General features: G+C 44.8%; 2 protein-coding genes across 2 annotated transcripts; both read left to right on the forward strand.

The window, feature by feature from the left end:
* The first annotated feature begins 5,995 nt into the window (after positions 1 to 5,995).
* On the forward strand, positions 5,996 to 7,485 carry LOC139531670 (ribosome biogenesis regulatory protein homolog). Its single transcript, XM_071328331.1, has one exon. It carries the CDS (start codon positions 6,060 to 6,062, stop codon positions 7,119 to 7,121), a length of 1,062 nt encoding a protein of 353 aa, XP_071184432.1. The 5' UTR covers positions 5,996 to 6,059; the 3' UTR covers positions 7,122 to 7,485.
* A 6,764-nt stretch (positions 7,486 to 14,249) lies between these two features.
* Positions 14,250 to 18,014, forward strand: LOC139531671 (jouberin-like). The gene is made up of 5 exons (XM_071328333.1): positions 14,250 to 14,493; positions 15,071 to 15,114; positions 15,725 to 15,895; positions 16,263 to 16,339; positions 17,096 to 18,014. The coding sequence occupies exons 1-5, from the start codon at positions 14,424 to 14,426 to the stop codon at positions 17,361 to 17,363; spliced, it is 630 nt and encodes a 209-aa protein (XP_071184434.1). The 5' UTR covers positions 14,250 to 14,423; the 3' UTR covers positions 17,364 to 18,014.
* The last annotated feature ends 1,015 nt before the right edge of the window (positions 18,015 to 19,029 follow it).

Below are 19,029 nucleotides of genomic sequence, written 5' to 3' on the forward strand. Positions count from 1 at the left end.
GCGCCCTGTGATAATTACAGTGCACCCTGTGATAATTACAGTGCACCCTGTGGTAATTACAGAGCACCCTGAGGTAATTACAGTGCACCCTGAGGTAATTACAGTGCACCCTGCAGTAATTACAGTGCACCCTGAGGTAATTATAGAGCACCCTGTGGTAATTACAGAGCCCCCTGTGGTAATTACAGAGCACCCTGAGGTAATTACAGTGCACCCTGTGGTAATTACAGTGCACCATGTGGTGATTACAGAGCGCCCTGTGGTGATTACAGAGCACCCTGTGGTAATTACAGAGCACCCTGTGGTAATTACAGAGCACCATGTGGTGATTACAGAGCGCCCTGTGGTGATTACAGAGCACCCTGTGGTAATTACAGTGCACCATGTGGTGATTACAGAGCGCCCTGTGGTGATTACAGAGCACCCTGTGGTAATTACAGAGCACCCTGTGGTAATTACAGAGCACCATGTGGTGATTACAGAGCACCCTGCAGTAATTACAGTGCACCCTGAGGTAATTACAGTGCACCCTGAGGTAATTATAGAGCACCCTGAGGTAATTACAGAGCACCCTGCAGTAATTACAGTGCACCCTGAGGTAATTATAGAGCACCCTGAGGTAATTACAGAGCACCATGTGGTAATTACAGAGCACAATGCGGTAATTACAGAGCACCCTGTGGTAATTACAGAGCACCCTGTGGTAATGACAGTGCACCCTGAGGTAATTACAGAGCACAATGTGGTAATTACAGAGCACAATGCGGTAATTACAGAGCACCCTGAGGACCACCCTGTGTTAATTACAGAGCACCCTGTGGTAATTACAGAGTACCCTGTGGTAATTACAGTGCACCCTGTGGTAATTACAGAGCACCCTGTGGTAATTACAGAGCACAATGCGGTAATTACAGAGCACCCTGTGGAGCACCCTGTGTTAATTACAGAGCACCCTGTGGTAATTACAGAGTATCCTGTGGTAATTACAGAGTACCCTGTGGTAATTACAGAGTACCCTGTGGTAATTACAGTGCACCCTGAGGTAATTACAGAGCACCCTGTGTTAATTACAGAGTACCCTGTGGTAATTACAGAGCACCCTGCGGTAATGTTGCTGTGTTAGACTAGCACCCTGTTATTGCTGCTGTTATCTTACCTGTTGTTTTAGCTAGCTCTCCCAATCAAGACCTGCAATCACTTTATGCCTTATTGTATGTCTCTCTCAAATATCAATATGCCTTGCATACTGTTGTTCAGGCTAGTTATCATTATCATTGTTTTGGTTTGCAATGGACCCCGTAGTTCCACTCTCCGTACCTCTGATACCTCCTTTGTCCCACCCCCCACACATGCGGTGACCTCACCCATTGAGACCAGCATGTCCAGAGATACAACCTCTCTTATCATCACCCAGTGCCTGGGCTTGCCTCCGCTGTACCCGTGCCCCACCATACCCCTGTCTGCACATTATGCCCAGAATCTATTCTACCACGCCCATAAATCTGCTCCTTTTATTCTTTGTCCCCAACGCTCTAGGCGACCAGTTTTGATAGCCTTTAGCCGCACCCTCATCCTACTACTCCTCTGTTCCTCGGGTGATGTGGAGGTAAACCCAGGCCCTGCATGTCCCCAGTCACCCTCATTTGTTGACTTCTGTGATCGAAAAAGCCTTGGCCTCATGCATGTCAACATCAGAAGCCTCCTCCCTAAGTTTGCCTTACTCACCGCTTTAGCACACTCTGCCAACCCTGATGTCCTTGCCGTGTCCGAATCCTGGCTTAGGAAGGCCACCAAAAATTCTGGGATTTCCATACCCAACTATAACACTTTCCGTCAAGATAGAACTGCCAAAGGGGGAGGAGTTGCAATCTACTGCAGAGATAGCCTGCAAAGTTCTGTCATACTTTCCAGGTCTATGCCCAAACAGTTTGAACTTCTAATTTTAAAAATTTATCTCTCCAGAAATAAGTCTCTCACTGTTGCCGCCTGCTACCGACCCCCCTCAGCTCCCAGCTGTGCCCTGGACACCATCTGTGAATTGATCGCTCCCCATCTAGCTTCAGAGTTTGTTCTGTTAGGTGACCTAAACTGGGATATGCTTAACACCCCGGCAGTCCTACAATCCAAGCTTGATGCCCTCAATCTCACACAAATCATCAAGGAACCCACCAGGTACAACCCTAAATCCGTAAACATGGGCACCCTAATAGACATTATCCTGACCAACCTGCCCTCCAAATACACCTCTGCTGTCTTCAATCAAGATCTCAGCGATCACTGCCTCATTGCCTGTATCCGCCACGGGTCCGCGGTCAAACGACCACCCCTCATCACTGTCAAACGCTCCCTAAAACACTTCTGCGAGCAGGCCTTTCTAATCGACCTGGCCCGGGTACCCTGGAAGGATATTGACCTCATCCCGTCAGTTGAGGATGCCTGGTCATTCTTTAAAAGTTACTTCCTCACCATATTAGACAAGCATGCTCCGTTCAAAAAATGCAGAACCAAGAACAGATATAGCCCTTGGTTCACTCCAGACCTGACTGCCCTCGACCAGCACAAAAACATCCTGTGGCGAACTGCAATAGCATCGAAGAGCCCCCGCGATATGCAACTGTTCAGGGAAGTCAGGAACCAATACACGCAGTCAGTCAGGAAAGCAAAGGCCAGCTTTTTCAAGCAGAAATTTGCATCCTGTAGCTCTAACTCCAAAAAGTTCTGGGATACTGTAAAGTCCATGGAAAACAAGAGCACCTCCTCCCAGCTGCCCACTGCACTGAGGCTAGGTAACACGGTCACCACTGATAAGTCCGTGATAATCGAAAACTTCAACAAACATTTCTCAATGGCTGGCCATGCCTTCCTCCTGGCGACTCCAACCTTGGCCAACAGCCCCGCCCCCCCCGCTGCTACTCGCCCAAGCCTCCCCAGCTTCTCCTTTACCCATATCCAGATAGCAGATGTTCTGAAAGAGCTGGAAAACCTGGACCCATACAAATCAGCTGGGCTTGACAATCTGGACCCCCTATTTCTGAAACTGTCCGCCGCCATTGTCGCACCCCCTATTACCAGCCTGTTCAACCTCTCCTTCGTATCATCTGAGATCCCCAAGGATTGGAAAGCTGCCGCGGTCATCCCCCTCTTCAAAGGGGGAGACACCCTGGACCCAAACTGTTACAGACCTATATCCATCCTGCCCTGCCTATCTAAGGTCTTCGAAAGCCAAGTCAACAAACAGATCACTGACCATCTCGAATCCCACCGTACCTTCTCCGCTGTGCAATCCGGTTTCCGAGCCGGTCACGGGTGCACCTCAGCCACGCTCAAGGTACTAAACGATATCATAACCGCCATCGATAAAAGACATTACTGTGCAGCCGTCTTCATCGACCTGGCCAAGGCTTTCGACTCTGTCAATCACCATACTCTTATCGGCAGACTCAGTAGCCTCGGTTTTTCTAATGACTGCCTTGCCTGGTTCACCAACTACTTTGCAGACAGAGTTCAGTGTGTCAAATCGGAGGGCATGTTGTCCGGTCCTCTGGCAGTCTCTATGGGGGTACCACAGGGTTCAATTCTCGGGCCGACTCTTTTCTCTGTATACATCAATGATGTTGCTCTTGCTGCGGGCGATTCCCTGATCCACCTCTACGCAGACGACACCATTCTATATACTTCCGGCCCTTCCTTGGACACTGTGCTATCTAACCTCCAAACGAGCTTCAATGCCATACAACACTCCTTCCGTGGCCTCCAACTGCTCTTAAACGCTAGTAAAACCAAATGCATGCTTTTCAACCGTTCGCTGCCTGCACCCGCACGCCCGACTAGCATCACCACCCTGGACGGTTCCGACCTAGAATATGTGGACATCTATAAGTACCTAGGTGTCTGGCTAGACTGCAAACTCTCCTTCCAGACTCATATCAAACATCTCCAATCCAAAATCAAATCAAGAATCGGCTTTCTATTCCGCAACAAAGCCTCCTTCACTCACGCCGCCAAACTTACCCTAGTAAAACTGACTATCCTACCGATCCTCGACTTCGGCGATGTCATCTACAAAATAGCTTCCAATACTCTACTCAGCAAACTGGATGCAGTTTATCACAGTGCCATTCGTTTTGTTACTAAAGCACCTTATACGACCCACCACTGCGACCTGTATGCCCTAGTCGGCTGGCCCTCGCTACATGTTCGTCGTCAGACCCACTGGCTCCAGGTCATCTACAAGGCTATGCTAGGTAAAGTGCCGCCTTATCTCAGTTCACTGGTCACGATGGCTACACCCACCCGCAGCACGCGCTCCAGCAGGTGTATCTCACTGATCATCCCTAAAGCCAAAACCTCATTTGGACGCCTTTCCTTCCAGTTCTCTGCTGCCTGCGACTGGAACGAATTGCAAAAATCTCTGAAGTTGGAGACTTTTATCTCCCTCAACAACTTTAAAAATCTGCTATCCGAGCAGCTAACCGATCGCTGCAGCTGTACATAGTCCATCTGTAAACTACCCACCCAATTTACCTACCTCACCCCCCATACTGCTTTTATTTATTTACTTTTCTGCTCTTTTGCACACCAGTATCTCTTCTTGCACATGATCATCTGATGATTTATCACTCCAGTGTTAATCTGCTAAATTGTAATTATTCGATTTATTGCCTACCTCATGCCTTTTGCACACATTGTATATAGATTCTCTTTTTTTTCTACCATGTTATTGACTTGTTTATTGTTTACTCCATGTGTAACTCTGTGTTGTTGTCTGTTCACACTGCTATGCTTTATCTTGGCCAGGTCGCAGTTGCAAATGAGAACTTGTTCTCAACTAGCCTACCTGGTTAAATAAAGGTGAAATAAAAAAAATAAAAATAAAAAATTACAGAGCACCCTGCAGTAATTACAGTGCACCCTGCAGTAATTACAGAGCACCCTGCAGTAATTACAGAGCACCCTGCAGTAATTACAGAGCACCCTGCAGTAATTACAGAGCACCCTGCAGTAATTACAGAGCACCCTGTGGAGCACCCTGTGGTAATTACAGAGCACCTTGTTGTAATTACAGTGCACCCTGCAGTAATTACAGTGCACCCTGCAGTAATTACAGTGCACCCTGCAGTAATTACAGTGCACCCTGCAGTAATTACAGTGCACCCTGCAGTAATTACAGAGCACCCTGCAGTAATTACAGAGCACCCTGTGGTTTGAATTACAAATTAAGTCACTAGACAATTATTTTAGAGAGAGAGAGTGTGTGTGTGTGTAGCCACTTTAGCGCCTGATTAAGATTCCCCTCCTCACACTACCTGCAGTACATATAGCAGTGTCACTGGTAGGCTCATTTCCATAGCTGTCAGAACCTTGGCTCTCAGGGTGAGTCTCACACTGGATATAATTAGTGGGGTCCAAAAACATTTTGAAAATAGCATGTGGGGGGCAACACAATCCGTCTGTATGTATAGAGGTTGATAAAGTCTTTATAAAGTCTTGATAAATATAAACAGGTACAACTTGATAAAATGTAATAGATATAATGGCTCAACATTGTTACCTGTTCGTCCCTCTATTCTCTCTGCTCCTTCCACAGAAGACCGCTGTAAGATTGGGTATTCATGTGGAACATCACAGCCAAGCTCTCTGAAAAGAGACAGTCTCATTGAGCATCAGCTATTCTGCCAAAAACCAATACACAGACCCTGAAAAGAAAGGGACAGTGAGTTGGTTGTGCCATGCTTTAGTTTAGAGGTCTCAAGGGACATCAGGTATGCATTAAATAATATTCTAATTTGATAGTGATAGAATCAAGTAATATAACTCAACTATTCACTTTCTTCAAGTGAAAGGCTGTATTTAAAAAAAATATATGTTCTGTTGTTGCCATGACTCAAGTAAGACAATGGCACCACCTAGTGGACACAAGTGGGGAAAAATACATCAGAATGGGGAAATTTGAACCCGGAAATAAATGCATGACCTTTTCACGTGACTTGAAACACACGCGGAACCAGTTCTTTATTACACCTCAGTGCTTGGGACCGACATGCTTTCAGAAATCCAAAATGGCTGCGTGCAGTATAGAAGGCTTGCTTGCTAAAGCTGAACAAGATGAGGCTGAAAAACTGAAAAGTATCACCGTTCAGAAAGAACTGGACCTCGAGTTTGACATTGGAAACTTGGTCGCATACGACAAGAACCGTATTGACATTCGATTGTTTCGTGAACAGAAGAAAGAGGATTTTCTGCGTTCGCTAGCTCGTGACAACACGCAGCTCCTGGTCAACGAGATATGGAAGCATCCAACTGAGAGAGTTGAGGAGGTAATCGTAGTCAAACTACCCGAGCCGACCACTGCACTGCCGAGAGAGAAGCCCCCACCAAAGCCCAGGCCTCCAACCAAATGGGAGGAATTCGCCAAACTGAAGGGGATCCAAAAGAAGAAGAAAACTAACCTGGTATGGGACGATGTTGCCAAAGAGTGGAAGCGGCGTTGGGGCTACAAGCGTGTCAATGATGGCACAAAAGAGTGGCTGATTGAGGTTCCCGAAACGGCAGACCCTAACGAGGACCAATTCGCCAAACGCAACAAAGCAAAGAAGGAGAAGGTGGCAAAGAACGAGCTGCATCGCCTGAGGAACATAGCCAGGGCACAGAAAATCAAAGTACCAGGTGTTGGACTCACACCGACCGCCCAGCAATCCAAAACTGACCTGGCTAGGGCTGTCAATGTGGCCAAGTCATCCACCGCTTCCGCAGGTAAATTCCAAGAGCGCTTACCTAAGGAGAAAGCTCCCAGAAACACCGGGAAGAAGAGGAAATTCCAGCCGGTCATTGGTAACTTTTCCAATGAAAAGCAGAGGCAGCTGGATCTGCTGAAAGTGATGGACAGTAAGAAACCTCGTCTGGACGTCAACAAAGCTGTAAACAAACAAATGCGAGAGGATGACCGAGAGGAGTCTGCAGCTAAATTTAAGAAGGGGGGAAAGAAGGGGCGCAAGGGTGGTAACTTCTCTGGAAAAGGAAAGGGTGGTGGTGGGAAGGGCAAAGGTAAAGGAAGAGCAGGGGGTAAGGGTCAAGGACCACCTAGTGGTAAAAAAGGAGCTGGGAAACCAGGGAAGCGCTAAGGAGGACCTTTTGGAACTTTGCATGTCATACATCATAAGTGCCTTGTCTCAGATGTATCGGACTGCACAATATGAACTGACTACTTCATTATGTCTCCCACCTGCACTGTCATATTGCTGGGAGCGATTCCTGTTTTGTTTCCTCTTTATGCAGGTCAGGTGCAATAGGAGTGTAAGAGGGGAGGGGTCTTCTGTCCCATCATGCAAATTTCTAAATGGGTCACCCATGATGTTGTGTGAAATGGAATACAGTCTTTATTTACCTCATCAGTCCTCAATTTGTTATAGATTTGTCAATGCAATGTACAACTTTTGGGTACAGGGTTATGTTTGATATTTCAAATTAAAATCAACTTCAAAAATATATATGCTGTGTTTAAGATTTTATAAGAATGTAGGTCACAGTGCATTGTTACTGAACACAATAGCAAGTGCACAACTTCCATGTGATGGTTACAGTAGGGCTGCCACTGGTCTGTAAACAACAAAACAAATATTTTAGGGTCACTTTAAAGGATATGGGTCAACCAAGAAAAACCTGTCTCTGAAGGCTGCTATTCTTTTTGTCCTCTGCTGAATATTGGTCAATCATGTAGATTTTCCCACTGCACGTGTATGACAGACTGGACTGGATGCGTACAACACTTGGGGGCAGAGAGGAGAGGGAGGGGTGAACAACTCTTTCATTATGCTCCTGTAGAAAAGTGCTTAGGAATCCACAATTGTGGCTTCATGTCAGTATGAATGTGCCCTTGTAGTAGACTGCCTCTCAGTCCCATCACTCCATACGGGCCAGATGGAATTGACTGAGGCCTGCCCAGAAATGATGCAAAATATGAACAAATACAATTGTACTGAATACAGACAATGCTATAAAGTAGTTAATTGATACGAAAATGTTTCCTGGAATCAGATTAAGACTATTCCTACACTAAAAAGCGTTGAATATACATTTAGGCACAGTTTTATTTAACTAGGCAAGTCAGTAAAGAACAATTGCTTATTTAAAATGACGGCCAAACCCTAACGACACTGAGCTAATTGTGCACCGCCCTATGGGACTCCCAATCACGGCCGGTTGTGATACAGTCTGGAATCGAACCAGGGTCTGTAGCGATGCCTCTAGCACTGAGATGCAGTGCCTTAGACCGCTGTGCCACTCGGAAGCCCAAAAGTTTTGCTGCCCCGTGTGAGGATCATGGTCTGGGAAACTGACCCTGTAAGTAGTGTCATATGATGATATAAACAGAGAGCCTGTCTGTCTCTAATGCATTGCATGTAGACCTAATGACCAAGAATAGAGGTGATGTAATTGGACTTTCTTAGAAACATACAGTACAGGAGCTGGGCCTGCTTATCAGATTAACTGTGCTGTTGGTTATATAAAACTAGCTTTGGCCCCAGTGAGATAGGTGCCTTCTCAGGTCAGCTTTCCATTCACCTGGCCAGGACATTACACCTGGCCATACCAATCAAGGAGACCCACACTGGGAAAAAACAACCACGTGAGCCTGGGATCTGAATTAATAATCTGCTGCTGCAAGGCAAAATGTGAAACCAAATTATATTTTCAGTGAATACGAAATACTTACCTCGATTAGCAGCTCTTCATTATGCATAGCCAAAGTTATTTTCATAATGCATTACGTACTGTACATCTGGTCAAAATTACATCAAATAACTATTCATGCAGAAATTGTACCCTATTCTCTCTGGGGAGTACTTTCATCCAGAGCCTGATGCCTGTACTCAAGCATCACTCGGCGATAGTCTAGGGCAGGGGTCCCCAATTAAATTAATCCGTGGTCCCATTTTTGCTTGAGCGGGTGGTTGGAACATAGTTTTAAATCATTTGTACACTAGAATCAGATATAGTATTTGACAAAAACAGAATAATTTCAAACCTTTATTACATTGGGATTCGATCACATACGCCTCTATGCGTGGGAATACTTGGGAACAGATTTCCTAAATTAAAGTCACGCTGACTTCCTAGTGATTTTTCTGTCAGTTATGTCCAGCAACAAAAAATGTAGCTCAGAAAACTTTGGGGACAAATAAAATTATCCGCAGGGGGTCGCCTATTATAGAACTCATGGTCTAAGGCAGGGTTTCCCAAACTGCACCTGGGGGGCCCAAGGACAGAGTTTGGAAACCCTGGTCTAAGGGAACAAAATCCTAAACATGTTGTGTGCAAAACAAGGGAAAACTGAGGAGAGATTGAATTGAAGTTAGAGTTTAGTGTGTGCAATCTATAGGTACTTTAACACTAATACAAGGCTAAGGAGGACAATGAGGTTAATCGTCTGTCAGATCAATTTACCAGGTGTGTCTTAACTTCTGCTCCACACCGCTATCACACACACCACGTTTCCCCTTTGAAAGAAGAGCTAATTCTCAGCCCTTTTGGCTCCAGACAGGCAGCCATAGATCTATTTTCCCTCCCTATCAGGACAAATACACTGGAAATAGGCAAATCAGGATGTGAGTTCTAGAGCTCTCCATTGTGAATGCAAGTGTTCTTTCATTTCTCTTGCATATCATGCCCAGAGACACAAATGGATCTTAGCACTATATATACTTTTTCATGTCTATTCATTTGACCGAATTCAATGGAGAGTTGACAATTAATTTGCTCGTCTCATCAACTTTCTCAAGCAGTTACCCTTCCAAAAAATCTGATCGATTGCACTTGTCAATACAAGAACATACTGTAATTCTTACAATAGACAGATTGGGCACAATGTTATAGATAGGGTTGTATATACAGTATCCACCACATTATTGCTCTTTCAGAGATGTGGTTGTTTTGTTTCTGACTGACTGCATAATCTCCCACATTTTTGATGGATGGTGTTTGACTGCTGTCACAAGCCAGCAGCAAAGCCCCTATCCACTGGGGAGGGAGGGGGCGAGGCAAAGGCTCTAACTAACCGCCATCTGTTGACTGACTGGTCCATCTCCTGACCCACCCAGTCAAAACCCCATTCATCTCATGCCTATTCTGGCCACTGCTGGGACATACCACACACATCGTCATTGGTAAAAATCAATCAACCGCCCTGAAGTGAAATTATGAATTCTGTTAGGGCAGGGAACCAAGGCATCAATCCCGGGCCACCTCATGCCTGTAGCCAGATGGAGGGAGGACAATAGGCAAATGATTAAATCAAATCAAATATATTTATAAAGCCCTTTACACCAGCAGATGTCACAAAGTGCTTATGCAGAAACCCAGCCTAAAACCCCAAACATCAAGCAATGTAGATGTAGAAGCACGGTGGCTAGGAAAAACTCCCTAGAAAGGCAGGAACATAGGAAGAAATCTAGAGAGGAAGCAGGCTCTGAGGGGTGGCTAGTCCTCTTCTGGCTGTGCCGGGTGGAGATTATAAGAGTACATGGCCAGATCGTTCTTCAAGGTGTTCAAATGTTCATAGATAACCAGCAAGGTCAAATAATAATCACAGTGGTTGTAGAGGGTGCAGCAGGTAAGCACCTCAGGAGTAAATGTCAGTTGGATTTTCATAGCCGAGCATTCAAAGGTCGAGACAGCAGGTACGGTAGAGAGAGAGAGAGAGAGAGAGAGAGAGAGAGGGAGAGAGAGAGAGGGTCGAAAACAGCAGGTCCGGGACAAGGTAAAACGTCCGACAAGGTAGCACGTCCGACAAGGTAGCATGTCCGATTTCAGGATGACAAGTTGAAGTGGTCAAGCAATGTTTATAGATGGGTGTTCAGTGACATTCCACTATTAGTGCACACTGGGATTAATGAGTTCAACTAGAATATGATAGTAAATTATGTTTTGATGCACTTGTTTTGACTTCAAAATAAATGTCCAAAATTAATTTGGAATTATATGATTTATTAGAGACAAAAAAATATGTAGTCAAGCACCGTAATGTAGTCAAGCACCGTAATGTAGTCAATCACCGTAATGTAGTCAAGCACCGTAATGTAGTCAAGCACCGTAATGCAGTCAAGCACCGTAATGTAGTCAAGCACCGTAATGTAGTCAAGCACCGTAATGCAGTCAAGCACCCTAATGCAGTCAAGCACCGTAATGCAGTTAGTTACCGTAATGTAGTCAAGCACCATAATGTAGTCAAGCACCCTAATGCAGTCAAGCACCGTAATGCAGTCAAGCACGGTAATGCAGTTAGTTACCGTAATGTAGTCAAGCACCATAATGTAGTTAAGCACCGTAATGCAGTCAAGCACCGTAATGTAGTCAAGCACGGTAATGCAGTTAGTTACCGTAATGTAGTCAAGCACGGTAATGCAGTTAGTTACCGTAATGTAGTCAAGCACGGTAATGCAGTTAGTTACCGTAATGTAGTCAAGCACGGTAATGCAGTTAGTTACCGTAATGTAGTCAAGGACCGTAATGTTGTCAAGCACCATAATGTTGTCAAGAACTATCATGTATACACAGATGATTGAAAGTCACTTTGGATAAAAGCGTCTCCTAAATGGCATATAGTTCCGTTTTTTCAATCACCTTGGCACATTTTTCAGATGTACGTGGTACATTTTCAAAACTCTTAGAACAAAATTCTAAACAGATAACACTTGTAATGTCTCCAATCTTATGTTCAGAACCTTTGATTGTGCCTTCATTGGGGTTGCACATATCTTTCACACGTGAGTCATTCATGCAAAAACAAAGTTTTCTGTGAAATACCATGAGAGCATTTAGTTTAGTCCTCAATACATCAGATCATGATAGGCTTACCATTTTAACTAACATTTCATCTAATAGTAAAAAATACAAGGTAGACATTTCAAAACTGTTATTTTTGTAAAGCATTCGGAAAGTATTCAGACCTCGACTTTTTCTCAATTTTGTTACGTTACAGCCTTATTCTAAAATGGATTCAATTAAATGTTTTCCTCATCAATCTACAACCAATATCCCATATGACAAAGCGAAAAAAGGTTTTTAGTAATGTTAGTAAATGTATTAAAAATTAAAAATAAAAACCTTTTTTACATAGGTATTCAGACCCTTTGCTATGAGACTCGAAATTGAGCTCAGGTGCATCATGTTTTCATTGATCATCCTTGAGATGTTTCTACAACTTGGAGTCCACCTGAGGTAAATTCAATTGATTGGAGACCACCTGTGATAAATTCAGTTGATTGGACATGATTTGGAAAGACACACACCTGTCTATATAAGGTCCCACAGTTGACAGTGCATGTCAGAGCAAAAACCAAGCCATGAGGTCAAAGGAATTGTTCGTTGAGCTCCGAGACATGATTGTGTCGAGGCACAGATCTGGGGAAGGGTACCAAAAAATGTCTGCAGCATTGAAGGTCCCCAAGAACACAGTAACCTCCATCATTCTTAAATGGAAGAAGTTTGGAACCACCAAACTTTGGCTACTTCAGCCAGACCCGTTGCTGACAGGTGTATAAAATCGAGCACACAGCCATGCAATCAACATAGACAAACTTTGGCAGTAGAATGGCCTTACTGAAGAGCTCAGTGACTTTCAACGTGGCACCGTCATAGGATGCCACGTTTCCAACAAGTCAGTTCGTAAAAAATTGTCCCGGTCAACTGTAAGTGCTGTTATTGTAAAGTGGAAACGTCTAGGAGCAACAAAGGCTCAGCCGCGAAGTGGTAGGCCACACAAGCTCACAGAACGGTACTGCAGAGTGCTGAAGCACGTATCGTGTAAAAATTGTCTGTCCTCGGTTGCAACACTCACTACCGAGTTCCAAACTGCCTCTGGAAGTAACGTCAGCACAAGGGCTGTTCATCTGGAGCTTCACGAAATGGGTTTCCATGGCCGAGCAGCCTAAACTAAAATCACCATGCGCAATGCCAAGCGTCAGCTGGAGTGGTGTAAAGCTTGCCACCATTAGACTCTGGAGAAGTGGAAACACATTCGCTGGTGTGAGGAATCACGCTTCACCATCTAGCAGTCAGAAGGACGAATCTGGGTTTTGCGGATGCCGGAAGACCTGCCCCAATGCAGGGTGCCAACTGTAATGTTTGGTGGAGGAGGAATAATAGTCTGGGGCTGTTTTTTATGGTTCAGGCTAGATCCCTTAGTTTCAGTGAAGGGAAATCTTAATGCTACAGCAATACAATGACATTCTAGACGATTCTGTGCTTCCAACTTTGTGGCAACAGTTTGGAGAAGGCCCTTTCCTGTTTCAGCATGACAATGCCCCCGTGCACAAAGCGAGGTCCATAAAGAAATGATTTGTCGAGATCGGTGTGGAAGAACTTGACTGGCCTGTACAGAGCCTTGACCTCAACCCCATCGAACACCTTTGGAATGAATTGGACTGCCGACTGCGAGCCAGGCCCAATCGCCCAACATCAGTGCCCGACCTCACTAATGCTCTTGTGGCTGAATGGAAGCAATCCCTGCAGAAATGTTCCAACATCTAGTGGAATCTCTTCCCAGAAGAGTGGAGGCTGTCATTTCAGCAAAGAGGGGACCAACTCCATATTAATGCCCATGATTTTGGAATGAGATGTTCGACGAGCAGGTGTCCACATAGTTTTGGCCATGTAGTGTAACTATCACCTGGATTCACCTGGTCAGTCTGTCATGGAAAGAACAGGTATTTCTAATGTTTTGTACACTCAGGGTATATGACCTAGGCACTACATCATTTTGGTGCAGTAGTTATCAGTTTTGAGCAGATTGAAGTGATTGTTCATTGTATTGTTAACAAATTACAATAAAATCGTATCAAAAGTAAGTGAATATTGCATTTTAAAAAGCAGATACTTATATTGAATATGTATCTAAATTGGAAGAGTGATTTGGTGCAGCGAACAAGTGACTTTGTGAATTTGTTCGTTGTTCTCAGTCAATTGAAAGTGTGCTTAGAGTTTTGAAAAATGTGTCATTTTAATGGTCTGTTTAGATTTCTTTGCTTAGAGTTGCGAAAATAAGCCACATGCTTGTGAAAATGGCACCAAAGTGATTGAAAAAAACTAGATGGAGATAATGTCCGAATAAATCTGCCAGTCACAATTTGCTTGAATTATATAATGTGTGTGTGTGTTTGTCTCTGCTTAACTTTGTTTGTGTTTCTGGATATATGCTTACGTGGGGTTGCTTGCGCCTATGTTTCAGTGTGTGTGCGGGTGTGTGTGTCTGTTCCAGTAAGTGCTGCAGTGGATTAGTCACCTGGTTTATTTAAGGCAGAGAGAGGGTGCAGACGCATCAGTGCATAACTGCTTATTTGTACATAGAGTACATAGTTAATGAGAGACTGGGTTGCTTAGTCAGATAGTCAGTGTGTGTGACTTAGGTCCTAAGTCATTCAGTCAGCATGCAGAGCAACATCTACAGGCAGCAGAATGAGCACTTTGAAGTCTTTACCACTGTCCTCTCCCCACAAGGTGAGTAGCACAGTAGCAGGTTACTGCTTACATCATATGTGTGTATATATATATATATATATACAGATATATGTATATATAGACATGTGTGTGTGTGTGTATATATATATATATATATATATATATATATATATATATATATATATATATATATATATATATATATATGTATCTGCAGTGGGCTAGACTGGAGAAGCTTGGCAAGGAAATACACCCTTCCGAAAAAAAGATGCTGCAATGACTGCGTCCAAAGTACCACAGTTGACTGTAGTTACTGCACTGTTACTGCACTGTTACTGCACTGTTACTGCACTTTCAAAACTGCCATCTTTTTTTGAAAGTGCAGTGCTTATTAAGATTCATGATATTGACTTTTCAATGATGATTAAAATTTAAATTAAAATTGTATACTGCAGTTGTTTATTTTGCATACTGTACGGTCCTGGGTATTGATGGCAAACTGAAATACATCTAGAATCATGTTGTTTTTTCACCAACTTTTCATTCCCTAATGCTTTGCTATAGTTCTTTGTGGTGGGAGCTATTTTTTGCTGATTCATCTCTCCTTGTTTACCAGTTCACCGGGGACGATGCCAATTCAGACAGGCAGAGGCTGACAAGGCAAGTTATTTTCCTGTTAATGCTCACTCTCAGATCCTCAATATTTATTAACTATGTTGAATGAAAATATGCTTGGATGAATTCAACTTGTTGATACAATTGGTAGATTTGCTCCGCAATTCACCCTCATATCCTCTGGATTCTGTTCATGCAAGCATGAGACATCTCATGTAGATTGTTTTTGTGTCTCCAGCTACACTTGTCTGTAGAGACAATTGCATTAGTTAGTTCAAATTAGATGCTGTCTGTTATGTCATTCATTACCATGAGACTAAAGAGAACAGATCATGGAGAACAGCAGCTGATTGGGTGTCTTTTTAACTGCGAGCCAGGTAATCCATAGAGTTTTAGCCAGCCTCCTAATCCTCTTCTTTCATTCAGGCATAGACTCAATGTGAATGAGCTGCGGTAAAGGAATGGAACAATGAATTGGACATGTCATGACACCTCTTTGATCATCACAAGGCACACTATAATCATATAAACGTACTGCAGAGACAAGCATATACTGTGACAGACATATGGAACAACGCTGCGTATGCTCAAGTACCGCATCTGTCTTGTTACATATAAAATGTATTGAAGTTGCATTTCTCGATCTATCCACTAGATGGTGGTAAAGCGCAGCTACAAGCCCCACTGGCCAGATGAGCTTGCGCTGACCCGGGGTGAGTTCATCCTGGTTCTGTGTAAAGATGATGAGGCCCGGTGGTTTGGGCGGCTGCAAAACGGACAGCAGGGATACTTCCCGGCCTCGCATGTCATGGAGCAGAGCCACCAGGTTAGTGGCTAGTGGAAATTGTCTTATGCTAGGCAAAAGCAACATTCTGTCTCTGAGTGCAACAAGGCTCTATTTCTACTATATTCTATTTATAGTCATCGATCAAGACTTTGATTAGTTAAATCAATTGTGTTGGTGCTTGGCTGGAACAAAAGCCTGCATACACACCTCGTATGCTCTTGCACTGCTCGCAGATATAATATTGCCCACCCCGACTATTCATAAAGAATAGCTCTGCTGATTTACAGAAAAGTATGTCTGGTTAGAATAGCCTACCCGAGTTTGACAGGACAGAGGGATAGCAATACAGAACAGTCCCAGCAGTAATCCCACCCTGTCATTGACACACCTCTGTTTGTGTTGTTAGGATGATGAGCCAGCTAAAGACGTCCGCCGCTTAGCGAGACGGGGTTCAGCTCCGGCCACGTATGCAGGTGGTACTGGGTGAGAGCAGCGCGCCCAAAGCACACACACAGATACACACTCAGAAAGACACAAACACACACAATCCTCAATCAAACCCCCCTCCACAAGTGCGTGTACACAACTCATACACACACCCCAGCAGCTGCTCCCCACACACATACACACACCCCTCACTGCCTCCACCTCCTCCAGTTCCACTCCGCCCAGCACACCCTGAACAGGTGGCCCCTCTCATCCCTCATTAGTTGACAAAGCACACAGATTACACCCCCCCCCCCTCCACCCACCCCCCCCCCTCCCTCCCTCCCTGATCAATTCCCACTCACTGCACTGCTGCTCCCTCACACACTGGACCACAGTGGGGGCTCACAGTCACAGACCTGCGTTCAGGGGAGTAGATGAGGGCTCCCTCTTTCCCCAAAAAAATATTGTGTTTCATAATGTCAAACAGTGGAGCAGAACTGTCTGTATAATCTGACTGAAGTGCCCTCAGTGAACGTGGAAATGTAAACAGTAGTTGGTTGTTGTTTAAGAGATGATCCAAGATGATACATTTTAGTTGTGCTGTGTGACTTAGGTCCCTCCTAATGTGTGTAGAGGTGAACGTAGCTCCTTGAGCTGCAACAGCCTACACACACACACACACACACACACACACACAGAGCGAGCCCCCTGAACAGCCCTGCGCTTGTCTTGTCTGCGCTGAGCGCTGGAATTTGGGTCAGCGGGAATAAACATGTCCTTTGTGTTTGTTGTGTCCTCTTTGTTCTCCAGCGCACTCAGGCTGCAGGCCCTCCGCAGAGCCAGCAGAGCAGCGGCAGGAGGGGGGCCGGAGGGGGCCGGGGGGGCCGAGGGGGAGAGAGAGGGCCCCATCCTGATACTGAAGTCCCAGATCTCTCTCCCTAACAGGCTGCCCCAGCCCCTGCCCCAACCCCAGCCACAGGCACACAGCTCCCCAAGCTTCCTGCACAGGATCCTATCCAAGCACCGTCGGAGGAGTGATTGTCATGGGTCCAGCAACACGGGCTACATGGCCGACTAAGATGCTACGATGGACGGTGGTGTGTGTGGAGAGAGAAACAGGCACAAGAGGGGAAAGGAGGGAGGAGAGAGGAGGAGATTGGGTATAGCGGTGGGATATTTTTGAAAAGTGACTACATTTTGTGCCCACCCCCAATGGGGCCAGGTAGGGTTGCCATAGTTACATCACTGATGCTAGTCTATGGCTGAACTGTTGGCTGCATCATTGAAGAGCTGGAGTGAGGGTAACTACTTCCCTGCCTCCTCTGTAAAGTGTTCAAGAAATATCAATGGTGTACTGTATATACATTTTCCGGGATTAAGATGTGACATTAAGCAAGCCGTAAATTGAGGGGTTGAATAGGGGGGAAAGTATTTCATTAATAGTCAAAGAGGGATCAGATTTATGACTATATTTTATGAAGCTAACTGTGTTTACTTCAGCCAAATAATGTTCCATGAGTCTGCCTGAGCTTTCTGTTCCATGAGTCTGCCTGAGCTTTCTGTTCCATGTTGTCATCCATATTAGGCTGTATTCTCTGCAACTACGACGTTCCAGAGCAGCACTAAATCATTGATATATTTCCTTTTGACTATAAATTGTTACATTTAATTTGTGTAAAACCCAACATCAGCCAAGAATGTATTTTTCATAAAAATAATCAAACCCGTACTTGCGGCTGATATCCCTTCATTCTAGTTAGTAACATATTCCACTACAGCATGTACCACGGCAAGAGTCTCCCATTCAACGGAGCTGAAAAAAGCCCTGTGAAGTGAGAGGATGTGTGATTGAGGCGTGTTGAAAGGCACTGCCAAAGGAAATGGCATCATTATTGTGAAGGTTGCCCAGGCAATGGTAAAACAGCTCTCTCTGGGCTCCACACAGTCTTCAGTGGTACCTCCCAGCATGGCCACGACTGGAGTACGCTGTAGAATGTATCCTTTGAAAGGGCAACGCTGTAGAATGTATCCTTTGAAAGGGCAACGCTGTGGAATGTATCCTTTGGAAGGACTAAAGCTCCAACTCTCTAATCCTAATCCTAACCTTGACCTCTATTAGATTTAGACACCACATCCACCAGCCCAGTGATGTGTCCATTGACACATTTAGATCAGATCTATTCTAACAAGGACCATATCCCCGCCTGATATGTGAGATTATGGCACTAGCAAGCAATAATGCTAACTACGGGGAATGCTGGTTAAAAAGGTCAAGCGTTTAAAAAAACACCAAAGCCAAAAGCCGTCCTGTAATTTATGACTAGTTGCATGGTCAGTCTGAACCTCTGTGTTGTTGAGATGGAAGCAGAAATAGTGTCTGAACAGTTTTCCAACATCTTGGTGTTCCCTCGCACATCTTCCTGATTTCTTAGTATGTGATATAGGATGTTTGATGCTGGAGGCCTGTCCGCCACAGCCATCTGCTGAGAAAGGCTTAGCGCCTCTGAGAGAGGAGCAGCTTTCCCCCTCTGACTGGCCTCTCCTCTCTCTACTCTCCTTCATCCATTCATTCATTCAATCAGTGCTTTAATTATCTTTAATCCAGGGTCAAACTCTGCCTCTCTCTAACTCCTGGAATAAATCCTTGCTATGTGGATTATTGTGGTTGACATCCAGTGGGGACAGTGACAGCTACACACAGAGTGACAGAGGCCCTACTCTCATAGAGTCTAGAGGCCCAGAGG

Source organism: Salvelinus alpinus, chromosome 10 (genome assembly GCF_045679555.1).
Source record: "Salvelinus alpinus chromosome 10, SLU_Salpinus.1, whole genome shotgun sequence".
NCBI lineage: Eukaryota > Metazoa > Chordata > Actinopteri > Salmoniformes > Salmonidae > Salvelinus > Salvelinus alpinus.

Bases quoted from the DNA above. Each gene is read 5' to 3' on its own strand.
- LOC139531671 (XM_071328333.1), top strand. From the start codon at position 14,424: ATGCAGAGCAACATCTACAGGCAGCAGAATGAGCACTTTGAAGTCTTT. The intron at 15,115-15,724 runs GCAAGTTATTTT...TCTATCCACTAG, and splicing joins GACAGGCAGAGGCTGACAAG to ATGGTGGTAAAGCGCAGCTA. The intron at 16,340-17,095 runs GTGAGAGCAGCG...TTTGTTCTCCAG, and splicing joins ACGTATGCAGGTGGTACTGG to CGCACTCAGGCTGCAGGCCC.
- LOC139531670 (XM_071328331.1), top strand. From the start codon at position 6,060: ATGGCTGCGTGCAGTATAGAAGGCTTGCTTGCTAAAGCTGAACAAGAT.